The sequence below is a fragment of the Leucoraja erinacea genome, unplaced genomic scaffold (assembly GCF_028641065.1).
Source record: "Leucoraja erinacea ecotype New England unplaced genomic scaffold, Leri_hhj_1 Leri_107S, whole genome shotgun sequence".
NCBI classification, from domain to species: domain Eukaryota; kingdom Metazoa; phylum Chordata; class Chondrichthyes; order Rajiformes; family Rajidae; genus Leucoraja; species Leucoraja erinaceus.
The window spans coordinates 10,001-35,000 of NW_026575319.1; the positions used below are offsets into that span (position 1 = coordinate 10,001).

The 25,000-nt window shown below is 49.5% G+C and overlaps 1 protein-coding gene across 1 annotated transcript in view; it reads right to left on the reverse strand.

Moving 5' to 3' along the window:
• Positions 1 to 889: 889 nt before the first annotated feature.
• Positions 890 to 25,000, reverse strand: part of LOC129715253 (carboxy-terminal kinesin 2-like) — a 34,796-nt gene continuing 10,685 nt past the window's right edge. Inside the window, 13 exon segments of the mRNA XM_055665110.1 lie at positions 890 to 961; positions 964 to 996; positions 1,898 to 2,065; positions 2,533 to 2,706; positions 6,654 to 6,767; positions 9,525 to 9,647; positions 14,477 to 14,665; positions 15,123 to 15,279; positions 17,651 to 17,876; positions 18,263 to 18,316; positions 21,063 to 21,197; positions 21,291 to 21,450; positions 24,385 to 24,475. Of these exon segments, the coding sequence (XP_055521085.1) occupies positions 890 to 961; positions 964 to 996; positions 1,898 to 2,065; positions 2,533 to 2,706; positions 6,654 to 6,767; positions 9,525 to 9,647; positions 14,477 to 14,665; positions 15,123 to 15,279; positions 17,651 to 17,876; positions 18,263 to 18,316; positions 21,063 to 21,197; positions 21,291 to 21,450; positions 24,385 to 24,459 (1,680 nt within the window). The 5' untranslated portion in view covers positions 24,460 to 24,475.

The window sequence follows — 25,000 nt, forward strand, 5'->3', positions numbered from 1 at the left end:
ACTCTGTGGAGAACATGGATAGGTGAAAAGTGTTTCCTCGTCTCCGTTCTAAATGGCTTACTCCATATTCGTAAACTGTGGCCCCTGGTTCTGGACTCCCCCAACATCGGGAACATGTTTCCTGCCTCTAGCGGGTCCAAACCCTTAACAATCTTATATGTTTCAATAATTCATCCTTCTAAACTCCAGAGTATACAAGCCCAGCTGCTCCATTCTCTCAGCATATGACAGTCCCGCCATCCCGGGAATTAACCTTGTAAATCTTCGTTGCACTCCCCCAATAGCAAGAATGTCCTTCCTCAAATTAGGGGACCAAAACTGCACACAATACTCCAGGCGTGGTCTCACTAGGGCCCTGTACAACTGCAGCGTGTGTGCGTGTGGCATCTTCCCGCTCCCACCAATCTGCTCATTCACTGCTCCCCTAGATAGTAATCGCTTCCTGTTTTGTTGCTCCAATGGAAACCCACATCTATCCGCATTAACTTCATCTGCCATGGCATCTCTGGCTGACTATGCGCTGCTCTGTCTTTCTGCTGGCTGTCTTTCTATCTCTGGTCCTCTTCTGATCCTCGTCTATCTGGTCTGCTCTCGACCCGATCTGTCGTCTCCAGGTCTGGCTCTGTCTTCTCTCTGTCGGCTGCTTCTTCTGGCAGTTCTGGCTTCTGCTCTGTCTGGGCCTCAGTCACCACCGCATCACACCCCGCAACCGGTCAGCCCGTGCATCACTCATAGCATCCTCCACAGTGACACTGCACCCAGCTTTGTATCACCCACATTGTGGGGGGGGCTCGCCAGTGGGATTTTACTCACAGTCGGTGCCAAGCCACTCACAATGTGCAATTACTCCATCATCTCCACAGCAGCCGTTGGCAGAGTTTACTCCCTTCTATGTATAGCTGGACAGACAACTGTGCTCCGTTGATGATTGATGGTTTCTGGCTGTCCTGGCCACTGAGCGGATTTCGTTTTGGCGCGTGCAATCAACTTGTTGACCTATGGGAGAGCACAAGCAACTCAGTCCAAACCCAAGCTCAAACTAACACTGACCAAAACAAAGACAGAGTGCTGGAGTACTCATCGGGTTTTTCATGCAGCATCTGTGAGAACATGGTAGAGTGGTGACGTTCACAGAGTGCTGGAGTAACTCAGCGGTCATGGCAGCATCCTGTGGAAACATGGATAGGTGACGTTTCACAAGTGCTGGAGGTAACTCAGGCGGTCAGGCAGCATCTGTGTAGACCATGGATAGGTGACGTTTCACAGAGTGCTGGAGTAACTCAGCGGGTCAGGCAGCATCTGTGGAGAACATGGATAGGTGACGTGTCACAGAGTGCTGGAGTAACTCAGCGGGTCAGGCAGCATCTGTGGAGAACATGGATAGGTGACGTTTCACAGAGTGCTGGAGTAACTCAGCGGGTCAGGCAGCATCTGTGGAGAACATGGATAGGTGACGTTTCATAGAGTGCTGGAGTAACTCAGCGGGTCAGGCAGCATCTGTGGAGAACATGGATAGGTGACGTTTCACAGAGTGCTGGAGTAACTCAGTGGGTCAGGCAGCATCTGTGGAGAACATGGATAGGTGACGTTTCACAGAGTGCTGGAGTAACTCAGCGGGTCAGGCAGCATCTGTGGAGAACATGGATAGGTTGACGTTTCACAGAGTGCTGGAGTAACTCAGTGGGTCCGGCAGCATCTGTGTAGAACAGGATAGGTTTGTATGCGCTAGTGAGTGTTGGGGGGCAGGGGCAGGATAAAATATGGTATTGCTTTATAAATGGCACTGTATTCAGTGAGGGGGATGGAGGGGAGGGATGAGGAACAGTGGAAAGTGGGCCTGTTGCCATAGACCTGTGGGCAGGGCAGGGAGTAACGTTTACTAGGGGCGGGTACCCACCTCCTCCACTGTGCCGACAGTGATGTACTTCAAGTTGGTGACGTACAGCTCCTCACTCTTATTACTGCGTTGCTTGATCTCATACACGACAGCCTTCTGTGCTTTGGTCACCAACAGGTCACGGATGTTCTCGTTGTAGATCTCCAGAAAGCTGGCCGTGAACTTGTACTGAAACCAAAGCAGAGCAAGCTGAGGGGAACAGCAGAGCTGCCGGACACACCCAGGAATATTTAACTCATAACCAGACAACAAGAAACAGTGCTGGTGTAGCTCCCACAGGGCAGCAGCCAGAGCCCAGAGGCAGAGGCTGCCACAGGACTCAGAGCCCAGAGAAGGGGCTCACTTGTGTGTGCAGTCAGGCGGTGGTGCCTGCAACAAGCTACCAGTGGGAAAGCTGTGCCCAAGGCAGAGGGGCAGACAGGGACATCATGTAACAGCTGCACCAGGCCACTCCTGGCCTGACAGCAGTGAGAGCTTGCACTTAGCCAGATACCAATCTCAGGGTCACAGGTACAGAGATGGAGATGTCCGTTTACACAGGAACAGTGGGTTGGGATAGAGCTAGAAGGCTCCCACCAGTTGTGAAGGGGTTCGTGTCTAGACTCCTGCCTGCTGGCTACACTGCAGATACTCACCAGCCATCCCATGGTCTCGAGTCTACGTGCAGTAGCGAAGATCTGATCGACTGCGCGTGGAATCATCCCCTTGGTGTCACACGTCAGCTCGTCAGGCCCCTCCATGGTGTAGGTCTTGCCACTGCCTGTTTGACCGTAGGCAAAGATACAAACGTTGTAGCCATCCAGGGCAGACTGGGAAAGAAAGGCAGGCAGTGTCACGACAGGAGAGTCTATCCATTCATAATGCCCACAACCTCTTTGATGCCCATGTCAACCATTCCAAGACAGTGGTGACAAGACAGCATCCGTTACCCACCCACCTGACCAAGGCTGGGAGCTGAACATCCAGGGATATTCAATATTCAGGAGGGATAGAGAGAAAGGAAAAGGAGGTGGGGTAGCGTTGCTGATTAGAGAGGAGATTAACGCAATGGAAAGGAAGGACATTAGTTTGGAGGATGTGGAATCGGTATGGGTAGAGCTGCGAAACACTAAGGGGCAGAAAATGCTGGTGGGTGTTGTGTACAGGCCACCTAACAGTAGTAGTGAAGTTGGAGATGGTATCAAATAGGAAATTAGAAATGCGTGCGACAAAGGCAAAACAGTTATAATGGGTGACTTCAATCTACATATAGATTGGGTGAATCAAATTGGCAGGGGTGCTGAGGAAGAGGATTTCTTGGAATGTATGCGGGATAGTTATCTAAATCAACATGTAAGGAACCAACGAGAGAGCAGGCTATTTTAGACTGGGTATTGAGTAATGAGGAAGGGTTAGTTAGCAGTCTTGTTGTACGTGCCCCCTTGGGCAAGAGTGGCCATAATATGGTTGAGTTCTTCATTAGGGTGGAGAGTGACATTGTTAATTCAGAAACAATGGTTCTGAACTTAAAGAAAGGTAACTTTGAGGGTATGAGACGTGAATTGGCCAAGATTGACTGGCAATTAATTCTAAAAGGACAAAGGGCTTAATTGGGAAAGGAAAAATAGATAATGAAAGAAAACTGGCAGGGAACATAAAAACGGACTGCAAAAGTTTTTATAGATATGCGAAAAGAAAGAGATTAGTTAAAACAAATGTAGATCCCTTGCAGTCAGAAACAGGTGAGTTGATCATGGGGAACAAGGATATGGCGGACCAATTGGATAACTACTTTGGTTCCGTCTTCACTAAGGAAGACATAAATAATTTGCCGGAAATAGCAGGGGACCGCGGGTCAAATGAGTTGGAGGAATTGAGTGAAATCCAGGTTAGCCGGGAAATGGTGTTGGGTAAATTGAATGGATTAAAGGCCGATAAATCCCTAGGGCCAGATAGGCTGCATCCCAGAGTACTTAAGGAAGTAGCTCCAGAAATAGTGGATGCATTAGTAATAATCTTTCAAAACTCTTTAGATTCTGGAGTAGTTCCTGAGGATTGGCGGGTAGCAAACGTAACCCCACTTTTTAAGAAGGGCGAGAGATAACGGGGAATTACAGACCAGTTAGTCTAACATCGGTAGTGGGGAAACTGCTAGAGTCAGTTATTAAAGATGGGATAGCAGCACATTTGGAAAGTGGTGAAATCATTGGACAAAGTCAGCATGGATTTACGAAAGGTAAATCATGTCTGACGAATCTTATAGAATTTTTCGAGGATGTAACTAGTAGCGTGGATAGGGGAGAACCAGTGGATGTGGTGTATCTGGACTTTCAGAAGGCTTTCGACAAGGTCCCACATAAGAGATTAGTATACAAACTTAAAGCACACGGCATTGGGGGTTCAGTATTGATGTGGATAGAGAACTGGCTGGCAAACAGGAAGCAAAGAGTAGGAGCAAAAGGGTCCTTTTTCACAATGGCAGGCAGTGACTAGTGGGGTACCGCAAGGCTCAGTGCTGGGACCCCAGCTATTTACAATATATATTAATGATCTGGATGAGGGAATTGAAGGCAATATCTCCAAGTTTGTGGATGACACTAAGCTGAGGGGCAGTGTTAGCTGTGAGGAGGATGCTAGGAGACTGCAAGGTGACTTGGATAGGCTGGGTGAGTGGGCAAATGTTTGGCAGATGAAGTATAATGTGGATAAATGTGAGGTTATCCATTTTGGTGGCAAAAACAGGAAAGCAGACTATTATCTAAATGGTGGCCGACTAGGAAAAGGGGAGATGCAGCGAGACCTGGGTGTCATGGTACACCAGTCATTGAAAGTAGGCATGCAGGTGCAGCAGGCAATGAAGAAAGCGAATGGTGTAGGTTGTGAGGCAGGTGAGGGGTGTGTTGAATGGTGTGTTGGCTTTCATAGCAAAAGGATTTGAGTATAGGAGCAGGGAGGTTCTACTGCAGTTGTACAGGGTCTCGGTGAGACCACAGCTGGAGTATTGCATACAGTTTTGGTCTCCAAATCTGAGGAAGGACATTATTGCCATAGAGGGAGTGCAGAGAAGGTTCACCATACTGATTCCTGGAATGTCAGGACTGTCTGATGAAGAAGACTGGATAGACTTGGTTTATACTCTCTAGAATTTAGGAGATTGAGAGGGGATCTTATAGAAACTTACAAAATTCTTAAGGGGTTGGACAGGCTAGATGCAGGAAGATTGTTCCCGATGTTGGGGAAGTCCAGGATAAGGGGTCACAGCTTAAGGATAAGGGGGAAATCCTTTAAAACCGAGATGAGAAGAACTTTTTTCACAAGTGGTGAATCTCTGGAACTCGCTGCCACAGAGGGTAGTCGAGGCCAGTTCAGTGGCTATATTTAAGAGGGAGTTAGATGTGGCCCTTGTGGCTAAGGGATCAGGGGGTATGGAGAGAAGGCAGGTACGGGATACTGAGTTGGATGATCAGCCATGATCATATTGAATGGCGGTGCATGGCTCGAAGGGCCGAATGGCCTCTACTCCTGCACCTAATTTCTATGTTTCTATGATAGAACGGGCTCATAGACCAGGGTGTGTCTACGTTACTGTCATGCCCATCCACTGTGGAAGGGTGACACTAAATGCTGCAGTAACTCAGCGGGTCAGGCAGCATCTCTCGGGAGAAGGAACAGGCGATGTTTCAGACCATTCTTCATCAGAAGAGGGATCTCGAGCTGAAACGTCACCCATTCCTTCTCTCCAGAGACACAGCCCTTCCCGCTGAGTTACCCCAGCTTTCTGTGACTATCTTGGGTTTAAACCAGCATCAATCTGCAGTAGACAAAAGTGCTGGAGAAACTCAGTGGGTGCAGCAGCATCTATGGTGCGAAGGAAATAGGCAACGTTTCGGGCCGAAACCTTTCTTCAGACTGATGTTTCGGGGGGGTGGGGAAGAAGGAAGGAAAAAGGAATAGGAGCCCGAGGGCTGAGGGAGAGCTGGGAAGGGGAGGAGACAGCAAGGGCTACTGGAAATTGGAGAAGTCAATGTTCATACCGCTGGGGTGTAAACTACCCAAGCGCAATATGAGGTGCTGTTCCTCCAATTTCCAGTGGTGCTCACTCTGGCCATGGAGGAGGCCCAGGACAGAAAGGTCGGATTCGGATTGGGAGGGGGAGTTGAAGTGCTGAGCCACCGGGAGATCAGGTTGGTTAATGTGGACCGAGCGGAGGTGTTCGGCGAAATGATCGCCAAGCCTACGCTTGGTCTCACCGATGTAGATCAGCTGACATCTAGAACAGCGGGTGCAATGGATGAGGTTGAAGGAGATACAGGTGATCCTGTCGCACCTGGAATGACTGCTTGGGTCCTTGAACGGAGTAGTGGGGGGAGGTAAAGTGACAAGTATAGCATGTCTTGCGGTTGCAACGGAAAGTGTCCGGGGAGGGGGTGGTGCGGGAGGGAAGGGAAGAATTGACCAGGGTGTTACGGAGGGAGCGGTCTTTGTGGAAAGCGGACAGGGCAGGAGATGGGAAGATGTGGCTAGCGGTGGGGTCACGTTGGAGGAGGCGAAAATGACGGAGGACTATTTGTTGTATGTGACGGCTAGTGGGGTGAAAGGTGAGCACTAGGGGGACTCTGCCCTTGTTACGAGTGGGGGGGATGGGGAGAAAGAGAATCTGCAGTTCCTTCTTACACTGTGGAAGGGTGTCTACGGACACAGAGCAATATTAGACGGAAGCCTTGAACAGGTGTAACAGGAGGAGTGAGTGGATCAGTGATGTGTACACCAGACTTACCTGCACCAGCTGAGAGATGTCTTCAAACACTTCTTCCTGCTTTGCCACTGGCTGGAAAACGTGGTCAAAACTGAAGTCGTGTTTCACATCTTTCCGGTTGTTCCCAGTGCGAGACTTTAGAAGTAATTTGAGGAAAGTTCAGTTTGCAGCTTAACATTGAATGACATCATCAGCTCGGGCAGGCTCAGCATGGGGTCTTAATCAAATCCCATAACACTTTATACACCACGTTTACATGTTGGGAACAACTGAGACCGACTCATAGAAACATAGAAATTAGGTGCAGGAGTAGAGGCCATTCGGCCCTTCGAGCCTGCACCGCCATTCAATATGATCATGGCTGATCATCTAACTCAGTACCCCATACCTGCCTTCTCTCCATACCCTCTTAGCCACAAGGGCCACATCTAACTCCCTCTTAAATATAGCCAATGAACTGGCCTCAACTACCCTCTGTGGCAGAGAGTTCCAGAGATTCACCACTCTCTGTGTGAAAAAAGTTCTTCTCATCTCGGTTTTAAAGGATTTTCCCCCTTATCCTTAAACTGTGACCCCTTGTCCTGGACTTCCCCAACATCGGGAGCATCTAGCCTGTCCAACCCCTTAAGAATTTTGTAAGTTTCTATAAGATCCCCTCTCAATCTCCTAAATTCTAGAGAGTGTAAACCAAGTCTATCCAGTCTTTCTTCATAAGACAATCCTGACATCCCAGGAATATGGGAGGAAACCGGAGCACCCGAAGAAAACCCACGCGGTCACGGGGAGAACGTACAAATTATGTACAGACAGGAGGACAGAGGTGAAGGCGGGCAGCACGCAGTGGCTCAGGGGTAGGGTTACTGCCCTGCAGCTCCAGAGACCCAAGTTCCATCCTGACTTACAAACTCTGTAGCGACAGCATCCGTAGTCAGGACTCCTCCATCAGCCTGACCACCACAGGAGACCATGCAGCCAGTGTTATAAAGCCCTGTGTCACCAGAATTCCCCTAGACACCACCTCACCCCCAGGTAATGGAGTCAAGAGCACGCAGCCAGTGTGATAGAGCCCTGGGCCACCATAATACCATACACCACCTCACCCCCAGGTAATGGAGTCAGGACCATGCACAGTGTGGACGAGCCCTGTCCCACTATAGCACTGTACACCCCCAGGTAATGGAGTCAGGACCATGCACAGTGTAGACGAGCCCTGTCCCACTATAGCACTGTACACCCCCAGGTAATGGAGTCAGGACCATGCACAGTGTAGACGAGCCCTGTCCCACTATAACACCATACACCACCACCACCCGGGCACAAGGCCTCCAGTCAGCAGCGACCCTGTTTCCTTTCAACAAAAGCCTAGCATTAGTCTTCGTGGCACCCCTGCACATTACTGAACAAGATGCTGGTGAGGCCACTGTTAGGAAAGTCATGTGTTCAGTTTTGGTCAGTCTGCTACTAGGAAAGATGTTGTTAAGCTGGAAAGGGTGTAGAGGATTTGAGGATGTATGGACTTGAGGGTGTGGGCTATAGGGGGCAGTTGGACAGGCTAGAGAATGTAGGAGGATGAGGGGTGATCTTATAGAGGTGTACAAGATCATGAGGAGAATAGATCAGGTAGTCTTTTACCCAGAGTTAGACAATAAGTGCAGGAGGAGGCCATTTGGCCCTTCAAACCAGCACTGCCATTCAATGTGATCATCCACAATCAGTACCCCGTTCCTGCCTTCTCCCCATATCTCCTGACTCCGCTATCTTTAAGAGCTCCATCTAGCTCTCTCTTGAAAGCATCCAGAGAACCAGCCTCCACCGCCCTCCGAGGCAGAGAATTCCACAAACTCACAACTCTCTGGGTGAAAAAATGTTTCCTCATCTACGTTCTAAATGGCTTTCCCCTTATTCTTAAAGTGTGTGGCCCTGGTTCTGGACTCCCCCAACATCGGGAACATGTTTCCTGCCTCTAGCGTGTCCAAACCCTTAACAATCTTATATGTTTCAATGAGGGGTATCCTCTCATCCTTCTAAACTCTAATCCTGATCCGAGAACACTAATGCAATTATCAAGAAAGCTCATCAGTGCCTCTACTTCCTGAGAAGATTACGGAGAGTCGGTTTGTCAAGGAAGACTCTCTCTAACTTCTACAGGTGCACAGTAGAGAGCATGCTGACCGGTTGCATCGTGGCTTGGTTCAGCAATTTGAGCGCCCTGGAGAGGAAAAGACTACAAAAAATAGTAAACACTGCCCAGTCCATCATCGGCTCTGACCTTCCTTCCATCGAGGGGATCTATCGCAGTCGCTGCCTCAAAAAGGCTGGCAGTATCATCAAAGACCCACACCATCCTGGCCACACACTCATCTCCCTGCTACCTACAGGTAGAAAGTACAGGAGCCTGAAGACTGCAACCAGGTTCATGAATAGCTACTTTCCCACAGCCATCAGGCTATTAAACCTGGCTCGGACAAAATTCTGATTATTAATAACCCATTTTCTGTTATTTGCACTTTATCAGTTTATTTATTCATGTGTATATATTTATATCATGGTATATGGACACACTTATCTGTTTTGTAGTAAATGCCTACTATGTTCTGTTGTGCTGAAGCAAAGCAAGAATTTCATTGTCCTATACAGGGACACATGACAATAAACTCACTGAACTTGAACTCCAGAGTAAGGGAATGAAGAAGCTGAGGACATGGGTTTGAAGTGAGGGGAAAGATTGAACAGAAACCCAAGTGGCAATGTTTTCCCACAAGTGTATGGAATGAGCTACAGGAGAGGGTAGTTGAGGCACGGAATATAGCAACATGGTCAGTGGGGGAAGGCTGGGTTGAAGGGCCTGTTATCACTCTATGAGCAGACTGATGTGTGAAATGCATGACTTACCTCCTGCTCCTTTGTGAGGGTGATCACCTTCTCATCACTGGGCAGGAACTGAATGTGCATCATATCATTGTGCCTCTCCCCGTCCAGAAGCGGGCGAACACGGCAGATAACACGGATATTCCCCTGTAAGAGGCAAGGCAGGGAGAACGTCACTGGCTGCAGACAGCACAGAGCACAGAGTAAACGCAGACACAGCACTGAATAAACGCCAGGGACAAGAGGCAGGGAGAACGTCACTGTCTGCAGACAGCACAGAGCAAAGAGTAAACGCCGACACAGCACTGAATAAACGCCAGGGACAAGAGGCAGGGAGAACGTCACTGTCTGCAGACAGCACAGAGCACAGAGTAAACGCCGACACAGCACTGAATAAATGCCAGGGCCAAGAGGCAGGGAGAACGTCACTGGCTGCAGACAGCACAGAGCAAAGAGCAAACGCCGACACAGCACTGAATAAACGCCGGGGACAAGAGGCAGGGAGAACGTCACTGGCTGCAGACAGCACAGAGTAAACGCCGACACAGCACTGAATAAACGCCAGGGACAAGAGGCAGGGAGAACGTCACTGGCTGCAGACAGCACAGAGCACAGAGTAAACGCCGACACAGCACTGAATAAATGCCAGGGCCAAGAGGCAGGGAGAACGTCACTGTATGCAGACAGCACAGAGCAAACGCCGACACAGCACTGAATAAATGCCAGGGACAAGAGGCAGGGAGAACGTCACTGGTTGCAGACAGCACAGAGCACAGAGCAAACGCCGACACAGCACTGAATAAATGCCAGGGCCAAGAGGCAGGGAGAACGTCACTGGTTGCAGACAGCACAGAGCACAGAGCAAACGCCGACACAGCACTGAATAAATGCCAGGGCCAAGAGGCAGGGAGAACGTCACTGGCTGCAGACAGCACAGAGCACAGAGCAAACACTGGGGCCAAGAGGCAAGGGGAACATCACTGGCTGTACACAGCACTGGGCAAACAACGGGGTCAAGAGGCAAGGAGAACGTCACTGGCTGTACACAACACTGGGCAAACGGCAACACAGCACTCGACAAATACCAGGGTCAAGAGGCAAGGAGAAAATAACTGGCTGTACAAAGCACTGGGCAAACGGCAACACAGCACTGGGCAAACACCGGGGCCAAGAGACAAGGCAGAGACACACAACACTGGGCAAACACCGGGCCCAAGAGGCAAGGCAGAGACTCAACACTGGGCAAACACCAGGGCCAAGAGACAAGGCAGAGACAGAACACGGGGCAAACACCGGGGCCAAGAGACAAGGCAGAGACACAACACTGGGCAAACACCGGGGCCAAGAGACAAGGCAGAGACACGACACTGGGCAAACACCAGGGCCAAGAGGCAGAGACACAACACTGGGCAAACACCGGGGCCAAGAGACAAGGCAGAGACACAACACTGGGCAAACACCGGGGCCAAGAGACAAGGCAGAGACACGACACTGGCAAACACCGGGGCCAAGAGACAAGGCAGAGACTCAACACTGGGCAAACACCAGGGCCAAGAGACAAGGCAGAGACATGACACTGGGCAAACACCGGGGCCAAGAGACAAGGCAGAGACACACCACTGGGCAAACACCGGGGCCAAGAGACAAGGCAGAGACACGACACTGGGCAAACACCAGGGCCAAGAGGCAGAGACACAACACTGGGCAAACACCGGGGCCAAGAGGCAAGGCAGAGACACAACACTGGGCAAACACCGGGGCCAAGAGACAAGGCAGAGACACGACACTGGGCAAACACCGGGGCCAAGAGACAAGGCAGAGACACAACACTGGGCAAACACCGGGGCCAAGAGACAAGGCAGAGACACGACACTGGGCAACACCAGGGGCCAAGAGGCAGAGACACAACACTGGGGCAAACACCGGGGCCAAGAGACAAGGCAGAGACACAACACTGGGCAAACACCGGGGCCAAGAGACAAGGCAGAGACACGACACTGGGCAAACACCGGGCCAAGAGACAAGGCAGAGACACAAACCTGGGCAAACACACGGGGCCAAGAGACAAGGCAGAGACATGACATTGGGCAAACACCGGGCCAAGAGGCAGAGACACAACACTGGGCAAACACCGGGGCCAAGAGACAGCAGACACGACACTGGGCAAACACCGGGGCCAAAGAGACAAGGCAGAGACACAACACTGGGCAAACACCGGGGCCAAGAGACAAGGCAGAGACACGACACTGGGGCAAACACCGGGGCCAAGAGACAAGGCAGAGACACGACACTGGGCAAACACCGGGGCCAAGAGGCAGAGACACAACACTGGGCAAACACCGGGGCCAAGAGACAGCAGACACGACACTGGGCAAACACCGGGGCCAAGAGACAGCAGACACAGGACACTGGGCAAACACCAGGGCCAAGAGACAAGGCAGAGACACGACACTGGGCAAACACCGGGGCCAAGAGACAAGGCAGAGACACAACACTGGGCAAACACCGGGGCCAAGAGGCAGCAGACACAGGACACTGGGCAACACCGGGGCCAAGAGGCAGAGACACGACACTGGGCAAACACCGGGGCCAAGAGACAAGGCAGAGACACAACACTGGGCAAACACCGGGGCCAAGAGGCAGCAGAGACACAACACTGGGCAAACACCGGGGCCAAGAGACAAGGCAGAGACACAACACTGGGCAAACACCGGGGCCAAGAGGCAGCAGACACAGGACACTGGGCAAACACCGGGGCCAAGAGGCAGAGACACGACACTGGGCAAACACCGGGGCCAAGAGGCAGAGACACAACACTGGGCAAACACCGGGGCCAAGAGGCAGAGACACGACACTGGGCAAACGCCAGGGGCAAGTGAATGGCCAGGAGAGATGTCTAGCTGCAGGACGATGGAATCCATTACTGGCTGCCGTGCCGGGAGCTCTAGTGCCCACATATGGAGCCTCTCACAACCTTCTCCCATGACCCATGAGTCGGCTCCAGATTCAGGGACAATTTCCACCCGGCTGTTATCAGGCAACTGAACCGTCCTCTCACCAACTGGAGAGCGGTCCTGACCTCCCATCTACCTCATTGGAGATCTTTCAACTATCTTGAATTGGACGTTGTTTAAGAAAGAACTGGAGATGCTGGAAAAATCGAAGGTAGCCAAAAAATGTAGGAGTAACTCAGCAGGTGAGGCAGCATCTATGGAGAGAAGGAATTAGCAACGTTTCGGGTCGAGGCCCTTCTTCAGACTGATGTCGTGTTATGTGTGTCTGTGTGTGTGCTTATTATATTTTCTCTCTCTGTATTATGTTACAGGGTCAGTACATGAGGATGTGGGCCAAAGGTACATTCAGCTCCTGCACAGTGTGTGTGTGTTTATTATATTTGGTCTCCGTGCATTAATTCACCTGCCGCCACTCCCCTCCCCTTCCATCCTACACTGGTTCCCCAATTCACCCTGTACTTACCCCTTTCCCATCCATCCTGCACTTCTCCATTCATCCTGTACTGATCCCCCATCCATCCTGTACTAATCCACACATTCATCCCGTATTAACCCACCCTCCATTTACCCTGCACCTTCCCTTCATTCATCCTGCACAGACCCTCTGATCCACACTGTACTGACCCCCCCCCCCCCATTCATCCTGCGCTGATCTCCCCCCCCCCCCCACCCATCCTGTACTGATCCGCACATCCAAGAAGAATGGGGGGGGGGGGGGGGGGGGGAACGGACAGTCTGAAGAAGGGTCTCGGCCCGAAACATTGCCTATTTCCTTTGCTCCATAGACGCTGCCTCACCCGCTGAGTTTCTCCAGCACTTTTGTCTACCCCCCACCCCCCCCCCCCCCCCCATTCAACATCACTGACATCCCCCGTGCTCTCCCCTCACAATTCTACCCACTCCAACCAACACGTACTAATTCACCTGCCTCAATCCATCCATTCTGCACCGACTGCCTTCTAACCCCCCGCACTGATTTACACACACCCCCCTCCCTGACCCTATTGCCCTGGAAATGTCTTCGGAGCGAACATTGACTATGTTTGATAACGGAATGCAATCAAATGTGTATTAATTCACATTATTTATTTTAATCCATAAAGATGGATGAATTAAATTGTGAACACGTGAAACATTAAAACCGCAGTGTTCGATTGTCACTGCTGCCGTTGACACGTTGTTACAGAATTTATTTTAACGTCAAATCAATGCTCTTAATATGGAGTATCAGTACTGTAGTTATTTAATGAGCAACAGTCACAACTATACGTACGCATATGTGTTACCATGGTCCAGGATTTATTGACACTGGTTGATCATACGTTGAATAATCCAACCACATTTTTGTTTGGAAGTGGAAAGAACTAACAGAAATTGCATTAATTGCAATGTGTAAAAAAAGTTGAGATACTGTCTTATAATTTTGCTGCATGTCATTGTGGGATATATCATGTCTTGATTCCTGAATATGTTTAGTTTGTGACTTTATTTGAAGCAGAAATAATATGTGAATGAGTATAATTCCGAATGGTAACTATGCACTTCATCCGAGCACATTATCGCACGCATCATGCAAGCCATCTTAAATGACCATCGAAACTGTCATTTGACAACCTAAAAAGCTGCCAAGGTTACCCGGCTGGCAACAGGGAGAAAAAGTTAAGCGAGAGCCCTGGTGTGTGTATGTGTTTATTATATTTTCTCTCCATATGTTACTTGGTGAATATTAGTGTCAGTGCACAACGGTACCTTCAGCTCCTGCATGATGTTGTGTTGTGTATGTCTGTGTGTGTGCTTATTATATTTCCTCTCTCTCTATTATGTTACAGGGTCAGTACATGAGGACGTGGGCCAAAGGTACATTCAGCTCCTGCACAGTGTGTGTGTGTTTATTATATTTGGTCTCCGTGTGTTACTGGGTGAATATTAGTGTCATTACATGAGGATTAAACACAACGGTACCTTCAGCTCCTGCACGACGTTGTGCAATCTGCGTCTTTCCTGCTCTGCGTTTGTTAGTGCCTGCTCCATATGCTGAAGCTGTTCCTCCAGACTGCCGATGAGCTTGTGTTGTTCATCCACACAGGCAGCCTTCTGGGCCAGCTGCTGCTGTGTGTGGTCCAGCTGCTGCTGTGCGTACACCAGTGTACTCTGGAGGAAGCAAGCATTGCCAGTCAGCAGAGTACATCACATGCTAGGATTCACATCGTACACCTCACGTGGACATCCCGTCACAGTGGCCTGGTGTAAACTTTAGATACAGTGTGGAAACAGGCCCTTCGGCCCACCAAGTCTATGCTGACCAGCAATTACCCCGTACACTAGTACTATCCTGCACACTTGAGACAATTTATTTTACCAAAGCTAATTTACCCAAGAACCCATCCCTGTGAACTTGCTCTGGATGTGTTCTGAAATAGCCACAGCTCATCCAATGGACATTTCAACCCTCTCTCACTGGCCCTCACACACACCTCTACCATGCCTCAGGTCTTGTGCAGGATATGTGAGCCCAGACCAGATAGTGCCCAGCCAAGTGATTCTGCTTCCCCAAATCTGGTGGACTTTTACTGGGCTATAATAATACCATTCAGAAGTGAGGCTTTACCTTCGTGTCTTTCAGAGTGGTGGAGAGTTCTTGCACTTCAGTAGTTAAGCTGCTGATTTCAGCTTCCCGGAGCGGCAACACCTTCTGCAGGGCAGTGTTGTCATGTCGAAGCTGACCCAGCTCTGATTCCCTGCTCTGCAGCTGAGACTCCGCTGTCCTAAACAGACGTGGGCAATGGTCAGGTAAGGAGCAGAGCAAAACTCTGCACATTTCATCACCAATGGAGGAGGACAATTAAACACTCATCTTCAGGTAGAAGGTACAGGAGCCTGAAGACTGCAACGTCCAGGTTCTTCCCCACAGCCATCAGGCTATTAAACTCAACTCAAAACAAAACTCTGAACATTAATAGCCCATTATCTGTTTATTTGCACTTTATCTGGTTTATTTATTGATGTGTGTATATATTTATACAATGGTATATGGACACACTGATCTGTTCTGTATTTATGCCTTCTATATTCTGTTGTGCTGAAGCAAAGCAAGAATTTCATTGTCCTATCTGGGACACATGACAATATACTCTTGAATCTTGACTTTCACCGTACCTGTGGCAATAAAGTGGTATTAATTGAATGCATGGAAGGAAGTGATTCCAAAATTATCTTCATTCCCTGGTGAATGGGATGTGTAAAGGCTCAGCTTCACAAGATGAGAGCTCAGGACACAGACAAACATGCTCACCAACGGCACAACAGGCAAGAACTCGTAGATGGAAGCGACCCAACAGTGGTTAGTGGGGCGGTTACACAAAAAAGCTGGAGAAACTCAGCGGGTGCAGCAGCATCTATGGAGCGAAGGAAATAGGCAACGTTTCGGGCCGAAACGTTGCCTATTTCCTTCGCTCCATAGATGGCTGCTGCACCCGCTGAGTTTCTCCAGCACCTTCGTCCAGCATCTGCAGTTCCCTCTTAAACAGTGGTTAGTTGGGCCTTGTGTACTGACCCTGATAGGTACTAATCTCATGTACCTGCATACAATCTATACCCCTCCATTCCCTGCCTGTCTAGAGTTGCAAATGCCTGTCTAAATGAACATAGAAAAGTACAGCATAGCAACAGGCCCTTCGGCCCACAACGTTCATCCCCAACATGATGCCAAGTTAAACAAACCTCTGCCTGCACACAATCTATGTCCTTCCACTACCCGCATATCCATGCACCCATTTCGACAATGCCATTATCCTTAAGTAACATTAGTAAATTTGCAGATGACACAAAGCTGGATGACATTGTGAACTCTGAGGAGGATGCTATGAGGATGCAGGGTGACTTGGACAGGTTGGGTGAGTGGGCAGATGCAGTTTAATGTGGATAAAAGTGAGGTTATCCACTTTGGTGGCAAGACAGGAAGGCATATTATTAACTAAATGGTGTCAAGTTGGGAAAAGGGGAAGTACAACAAGATCTGGGTGTCCTTGTTCATTAGTCAATGAAAGTAAACATGCAGGTACAGCAGGTAGTGAAGAAAGCGAATGGCATGTTGGCCTTCATAACAAGGGGAGTTGAGTAACCATATAACAATTACAGCACGGAAACAGGCCATCTCGGCCCTACAAGTCCGCACAAATTTTTTCCCCCTTAGTCCCACCTGCCTGCACTCATACCATAACCCTCCATTCCCTTCTCATCCATATGCCTATCCAATTTATTTTTTAAATGATACCAATGAACCTGCCTCCACCACTTCCACTGGGAGCTCATTCCACACCGCCACCACTCTCTGCGTAAAGAAGGTCCCCCTCATATTACCCCTAAACTTCTGTCCCTTAATTCTGAAGTCATGTCCTCTTGTTTGAATCTTCCCTATTCTCAAAGGGAAAAGCTTGTCCACATCAACTCTATCTATCCCTCTCATCATTTTAAAGACCTCTATCAGGTCCCCCCTTAACCTTCTGCGCTCCAGAGAATAAAGACCTAACTTATTCAACCTATCTCTGTAACTTAGTTGTTGAAACCCAGGCAACATTCTAGTAAATCTCCTCTTACACGAGCAAAGGGGTCCTTCTACAGTTGTACAGGGCCCTAGTGAGACCACACCTGGAGTATAGTGTGCAGTTTTGGTCTCCAAATTGGAGGAAGGGCATTCTTGCTATTGAGGGAATGCAGCCTAGGTTCACCAGGTTAATTCTCGGGATGGTGGGACTGTCATATGTTGTTAGAATGGAGTGGCTGGGCTTGTACACTCTGGAATTTAAAAGGATGAGAGGGGATCTTATTGAAAACATATGATTATTAAGGGGTTGGTCACACTAGAGGCAGCAAACATGTTCCCAATGTTGGGGGAGTCCAGAACCAGGGGTCACAGTTTAAGAATAAGGGGTAAGCCATTCAGAACAGAGATGAGGAAAAACATTTTCACAGAGTTGTGAATCTGTGGAATTCTCTGCCTCAGAGGGCGGTGAAGGCCAATTCTCTGGATGATTTCAAGAGAGAGTCAGATAGAGTTTTTAAAGATAGCGTAGTCAGGGGATATGGGGTGAAGACAGGGACGGGGTACTGATTGTAGATGATCAGCAGAATACTAACCGCAGCTTGTCTTCCAGCTCCTTGACTCGGGATGTGGCATGAGACAAACTTTTACCGAGCACGTCTGAACTCTGCTGAAACTGTTTCCTCTGCAGCTCAGCGACCTGCAGCTTGCCCGTGCAGTCCGACAGCTGTTTCTTCGTGTCATCCAGCTTCCCTTTCACATCCCAGGCCGGTCGCCTCTTGGCCACAGCCGCGGAAGGAGCACACTTCACTGATTGTGGAACTGCCGACGCACACCAAACACACAATCATACAACTCCCAGCAATGGATAACTGAACCATACTCTGCAATAAAACTTGCATTGCAGTGGACTGGATATTTTGCACTAATGTCTCACTCTATCTCCAGCCCAAGCAGATCACCAATTTCCCCCACATGCAAAACCTCAAATTGCTTACCCATTTTTGCCTGCTTGTTAACGTTTACCTTCAGCAGAAACTCAGAGCACAAGACTAACCTTAATCTCTGCAGGAACAAGGCATTCTCCCAGTCCTGCTCCACTTGGCCCGGTGAAGATACCACCATGTAGACTTCACGTGGCACTCCCATCTAAAAGCATTTCCATCTATCCCCAGTAATCTAAAGTGAAAGACAGCAGACATACTCACCACCCTTGGCTGCAGTGCTGGGAGCTGCATCTTTAGCTACCGCTGCCACACGAACTGTGGAAAGTAATCAGTGGATTAGAAAGCAATTCTGAACCGCTCGTCCACATATCGTACAACTAGAAGCACAGCAGAGCAGGCCCAGTGTCCGTGATCAGGCCAGGGCTTCAAGTACAGGCCAACGTGACAGAGGAGTCAGGGGATATGGGGAGAAGGCAGCCGATGCTAGTTGCGTCCGCCCACGGTCTGGCTGTCTTTTTTTATTTTGTTATGTTTAGAGTGTATTTGTTCTTAGTTTTTTAGGGGGGTTTTCAGTATTTTATGTGGGGGAAAGCGGGGAGGGTAAGGGGGGAAACCGTCCTTCAGTTGCTTCCTGGCGAGGATGCGGCTATTATCCGAGTCGTGAACTCGCCCCCCCCCCCCCCCCCCCCCCCCCCCACCAACTGGATTGGCGCGGCCTTTCCTGCCGGGACCGGACCAGAGCTTCAGCAGTGGCGGCGAGGTGCTAGAAACATCGTGGAGCGGGCGAGGCCTTCCTGGAGCTCCGGAGTGCGGGGCCGCTGCTCCAACATCGTGGTGCTGTGGGTGCGGAGCTCCGGACGCCGATGGCACTGACTTTAACATCGCGGAGTCCTGTGACCCTTTGCCGGGGGTCGCCAGCTTGAATCTCCGCCCAGTGGGGCCTGTGAACTCTGGTGGAAGGTGGCCGACGAGAGGGCCTGAACATCGGGCCGCCCGTAGAGGCGACTACAGGGTGCCCCGACCACGGGTGAACATTGGCGAGGAGGTTGACTGGACTTTGGTTCCTTCCCTCACAGTGGAGAACTTTGGTGCTGCTGTGGGGATGTTTGTGCTGTGGACTACTGTGTTCTGTGTTTTATTGTTTTTTGTATGACGGTAAGGGAAAAAGCATGTTGTTGTCTCTTCATTGAAGACAATGACAATAAATTAAATCAAATCGATTGGGGATGATCCGCCATGATCACATTGAATGATGGTGCTGGCTCGAAAGGCCGAATGGCCTACTCCTGTACCTGTTGTCTATTGTCTACTGTGACAGCTCTTATCATCATAATAATCACTCTATTAGCCAAGTATGATTTGCAACATACGAGGAATTTGCCAGTCATACCAATAAAAAGCAACAGAACACACCAAATAGCAATGTTACAAAATTTTGAGATTTAAAAAATCAAGTCTGTAATTTATCCCATCAGATAAAGCATAAAAAGAAGTTTAATTTGGCACCCAATTCACTTTCATATCTCAAGTATTTAAAAAGTTATGGCCATTTTCATACTCGGAAATTAGCATCTTGTTCGCTATTGATTTTCTATGGACATAACAAATAAGCTGTGATCGTGAACAGTCAAAAGCCCATAACCTTCTTGAAAATTCCAGAGAACTCCTGAAATTTTCAGTTATCATAGAGGTGAGCACTTTCTGAAACAGGAAGGTTAATCTTAGCTGGATGACCTCGTCACCAGCATATATATTAGTTGTTACCCACTTGTAGCTAAGAGATAAACTTCCAATTACTAGAGAAACATCTATCCATTTCTTAATAAATGAGTGGACATTTTTATAAGGAGCCTAAGTGTTCAATAATATTCACCAATAATTCACAATAAAACATGATTTTTAAATCTCTTACATTGACATTATAAGCCAAATGGAAGGAATTTAGTGTTCAATTGCTGTGAATTAAAGTCCATTTTGCATCACAGCTAGTTCTAGTGGGATCCTGTGAACGGGTGATGGTTTAGAAAGGTCACATTGCGGTAGATTTGTTCCCTCAAATGCCACAGTAAAATGCTCGGGATATGTAAGAGCCCAAAATTAGCTCACTCGCAATATTAAATTTGTATAAAGTGATCTTTGCAACACCCTTTTTAATGTACTGGCATACTGCTACCCTGGAGATTTCTGCTCTATAGACCCAGCTGGTTGCGAGCCCCCGGGGGTTTAGAGGTCCATTTTTAAACTACTATCAGCCTGCTAGGAAAACTCTGTAAAACTAATAGCTCCTGTGAGGGCCCAGTACCAGCGAATTTTCGTTAATCCTTAACTAGGCTGAACAAACTCGATTTGAAGGACCTAGAGAAAATCGCGTTTTAACACACACCCCTCTAAACGGCGCCAAAATCGAGCACATGGGCTGGGGCAGATTTTCAGCGACGCTTCAGGTACACTTTGCAACATACCTACACCAAACGCATTTTAACTTGAACATCCACCAGTGACTCCTCCACAATCCTCAGTGTGATGGAAGGTGAAACAAAAAGGAAGGTTAATCGAGCTCCATCGTCCTCAGCCCACGGCTGGCTGTCGTGAAACTGCAGATACATGCCTCAAGGGAGAAGCGTTGACGGGGCTGCCACGTTGATATTCTGTGATAGAAAATTCTCAGAAGACATTGATGAAAGTGATCACCATTTCAGGACAGCATAGGGCAAGGATGGGTGAAGGATTTGCAGGTTGAAAGCTAAGCGACTGAGTTCAGCAGCGGTCACTGAACTAGTGCCCGTCCTGCATCACAGCTATTATTTTACTGCACGTTTTGATGGGTGATGCGTTAGAGTAAGGTGTAGCCCCGGACCAGCCCACTGTGCCACAGGAAGCAGCTCAGGGTCTGTACCTTGCCCCAGTTTCCAGCCTCAGGTCAAAGTAAATATTATATCTCTGAACCACGTTATATTGACAGCATCTTCACAGACGGGCAACATGTTCTCCTGGAGGGCTGTCAACGTGGAGAGCGATAGATAAATGACCGGGGCATCTGGGACCGTAGCTCCATACTTACTCTTCATCGCGGAGCTGGCCCTGCTAGGAGCGGCTGGAGTGCCAACCGCGCCCTGCTGGCCCGACCTCCCAGATTGGGACGATGCTGCATCACTGCGGGTCTGGCGGCCCCGGCCGGCAAAGGACAGCGGGTCCACTGGAGGGAGACCGCATCATCACATTCCCAACACGGCCACTGAATGGCCATTCCAGTTTTCTTTTCCCCCCCTGGAGTGGGGCCTTACAGCACCGCCCTCGGCTTGGAATGGAAGTTGAGCTCCCATCACTAAACTTCTAACGTTAGTGCTGGCCACTGCAGGTGGCATCTGTATTCGCCTCAGAGACGGCTGTGGAAGCCGTGAGCGCTGCAGGGACATACTCTTATTATTCACTGCTGCCACGTTGATATTCTGTGGTACAAAAGGAAAAAAATAACAATTGATGCAAAAGTGGACACAAGTTTCAGCGACATTATAGAAACATCGAAAATAGATCACTGTAAGGAGTACGTTAAAGGGCGGTGCGACGTTGGCAGCTGCATCTGCAACATTTTCTGCGTTTTTATTATTTTATGTTACCTTTTTATGTATTTTTTGTTTATTTTTTGTTGGGGTTTGATTGTGTGGGGGGTGCATCATCCCGGAGGACGGTAACTGCGAAATGTCTCCAGGAAGGGGAGAGACCTGACAGATTTTCTTTGTCAAGGGTCTCCGAAGTCGTTGGGGTGCAACGTGGAGCGGCCTCAAACAGGAAGATTGGGGGACCTCTGGTGCCGACTACTAACCTCACCTCGCGGAGCTGGCCGAGTCCAGAGCGGGTGGAGCGGTGGTGGAGCGCTGCTGCGGCCCGACCTCCGGAGATTCGGAGGCTGCAACTGTGGGTCTGGCGGACGGCGGCACCGGGAGCCCGCGGGTCCCTTGAGGGAGACCGCTTTTCAGGGCTCCCGCAACGGCGACTTCTCCCGCCCGAGTTGCGGGGTTGAAGTGCTCCTGGAGTGGGGCCTTACAGCACCGCCCCGCGCGGCTTGGAATGGCCGCGGGACTCTGCGAGCGCACGCCGGGGGCTCCAACATCAAGACCCGGTGTGCGGCCTTGCATCACCCGGCGTGGCTTTAATGGCCGTGGGACAATCGCCATCGCCAGCCGGGGACTTTGACTTTGACATGGGGGGGTGCAGTGGAGAGATAAGTTTTTTTGGTTTCCATCACAGCAATGTGATGGATGTTTATGTAAATTATGTTGTGTCTCGGGTCTATTTGTTTGTAATGTATGGCTGCAGAAACGTCATTTCGTTTGGACCTCAAGGGGTCCAAATGACAAATAAATTGAATCTTGAATCTTGAATAGAAAATAGGTGCAGGAGTAGATTCACAACTCTCTGGGTGAAAAAGTGTTTCCTCATCGCAGGTCTAAATGGCTGACCACTTATTCTTAAACAGTAGCCCCTGTTTCTGGACTCCCCCAACATCGGGAACATGCTTCTAGCCTGTCCAATCCCTTGAATGTTAAGGGAAAAAGAGTAGCAAAGTCAAATGTGGGTCCCTTGAAGGCTGAAACGGGTGAAATTATTATGGGCAACAAGGAAATGGCAGAAGAGTTGAATAGGTACTTTGGATCTGTCTTCACTAAGTAAGACACAAACAATCTCCCAGATGTACTGGAGGACAGAGGATCTAAGGGGGTAGAGGAACTGAAACGTTAGAGGTTGCAGGGTGACCTGGACAGGTTGAGTGTGTGGGCAGATGCAGTATAATATAGATAAATGTAAGGTTATCCACTTTGGCGGCCAAAACAAGGGGGCAGATTATTATCTCAATTGGGTTAGGTTAGGTACAGCGAGACCTGGGCGTCCTTGTCACCAGTCACTAAAAGTTGGCGTGCAGGTACAGCAGGCAGTGAAAGCTAATGGAATGTTGGCATGCATAACAAGAGGATTTCGGTATAGTAGAGAGGTTCTTCTGCAGTTGTATCGGGCTCTGGTGAGACCACATCTGGAGTATTGTGTACAGTTTTGGTCTCCTAATTTGAGGAAGGACATCCTTGTGATTGAGGCAGTGCAGCGTAGGTTCACCAGATTGATCCCTGGGATGGCGGGACTGTCATACTGTCATATGAGGAAAGATTGAAAAGACTAGGCTTGTATTCACTGGAGTTTAGAAGGATGAGGGGGAATCTTATAGAAACATATAAAATTATAAATGGACTGGACAAGCTAGCTGCAGGAAAAATGTTCCCTATGTTGGGCAAGTCAAGAACCAGGAGCCACAGTCTTAGAATAAAGGGGAGGTCATTTTGTGAATTTATGGAATTCCCTGCCCCAGAGGGCAGTGGAGGCCAAATCACTGGATGGATTTAAGAGAGAGTTAGATAGAGCTCCAGGGGCTAGTGGAGTCAAGGGATATGGGGAGAAGGCAGGCACGGGTTATTGATAGGGGACGATCAGCCATGATCACAATGAATGACGGTGCTGGCTCGAAGGGCCGAATGGCCTCCTCCTGCACCTATTTTCTATGTTTCTAAGAATTGTATTTGTTTCTATAAGATCCTCTCATCCTTCTAAATTCCAGTGAATATAAGCCCAGTCGACCCATTCTTTCAGCATATGACAGCCCCGCCATCCCGGGAATTAACCTCGTGAACCTACTCCCTCAATAGCAAGAATGTCCTTCCTCAAATTTGGAGACCAAAATTGCACACAATACTCCAGGTGTGGTCTCACTAGGGCCCTGTACTACTGCAGAAGGACCTATTTGCTCCTGTACTCAACTACTCTAATGGCCATTGGCTTTCTTCACTGCCTGCTGTATCTGCATGATTACTTTCAGTGACTGATGAACAAAGACACCCAGATCTCATTGTACTTCCCCTTTTCCCAACTTGACTCCATTTAAATAATAATCTGCCTTCCTGTTCTTGCCACCAAAGTGGATAACCTCACATTTATCCACATTTTACTGCATCTGCCATGCATCTACCCACTCACCCAATCTTGTGCAAACGGTTTATATTGTAAATAACTGGGGTCCCAGCGCTGAGCCTTGCGATACCCACAGAGGAGACACAAGTGAGGGATCGACTAATGACCGCGGGGAAAGCCACATGTTGGATGCCAGAGGCCAGCATCATGTTGGGGACAGATGCGGCAGAGACAGAGATTGGGTGTAGGGGACAGTGTCTTGATCAGGTATCCCAGCTCTGAGTGGCAACCACATCAATTCAGGCAGCTCTTCAACACACCCCCATTCGACTGCAGCCTCACCTGTTTCCCAGCAGCAAATGGTCTCTGCACAAGCGGTGTGTGGCGGTGAATATCAAGCGGCTGTGCCAGCACCATCAGCCACTTACCTCAGTGTTGTCATCCTGCAATCGACGCTTCTTGCCCTGAGGCTGGAACTCTTCACGCACATCCACGTTGTCCATGCTGTGGCCAGGAGTGCTGCAGAGAGAGGAGAGAAGCGTTACTGCACTGACCCCACACCCACACCCCCACCAACATTGCCCCACAACCCCCACACAGACGTCCACATTGTCCAGGCTGTGACCAGGAGCGCTGCCGATAGAGGAGAGAAGTGTTACTGCACTGACCCCACACCCACACCCCCACCAACATTGCCCCTCACCGCCCTCACACACGTCCACATTGTCCAGGCTGTGACCAGGAGCGCTGCGGAAAGAGACAAGCGTTACTGCACTGACCCCACACCCACACCCCCACCAACATTGCCCCTCACCCCCCACACACACGTCCACATTGTCCATGCTGTGACCAGGAGCGCTGCCGATAGAGGAGAGAAGTGTTACTGCACTGACCCCACACCCACACCCCTCACACAGACGTCCACATTGTCCAGGCTGTGACCAGGAGCGCTGCCGATAGAGGAGAGAAGTGTTACTGCACTGACCCCACACCCCTCACACAGACGTCCACATTGTCCATGCTGTGGCCAGGAGCGCTGTGGAG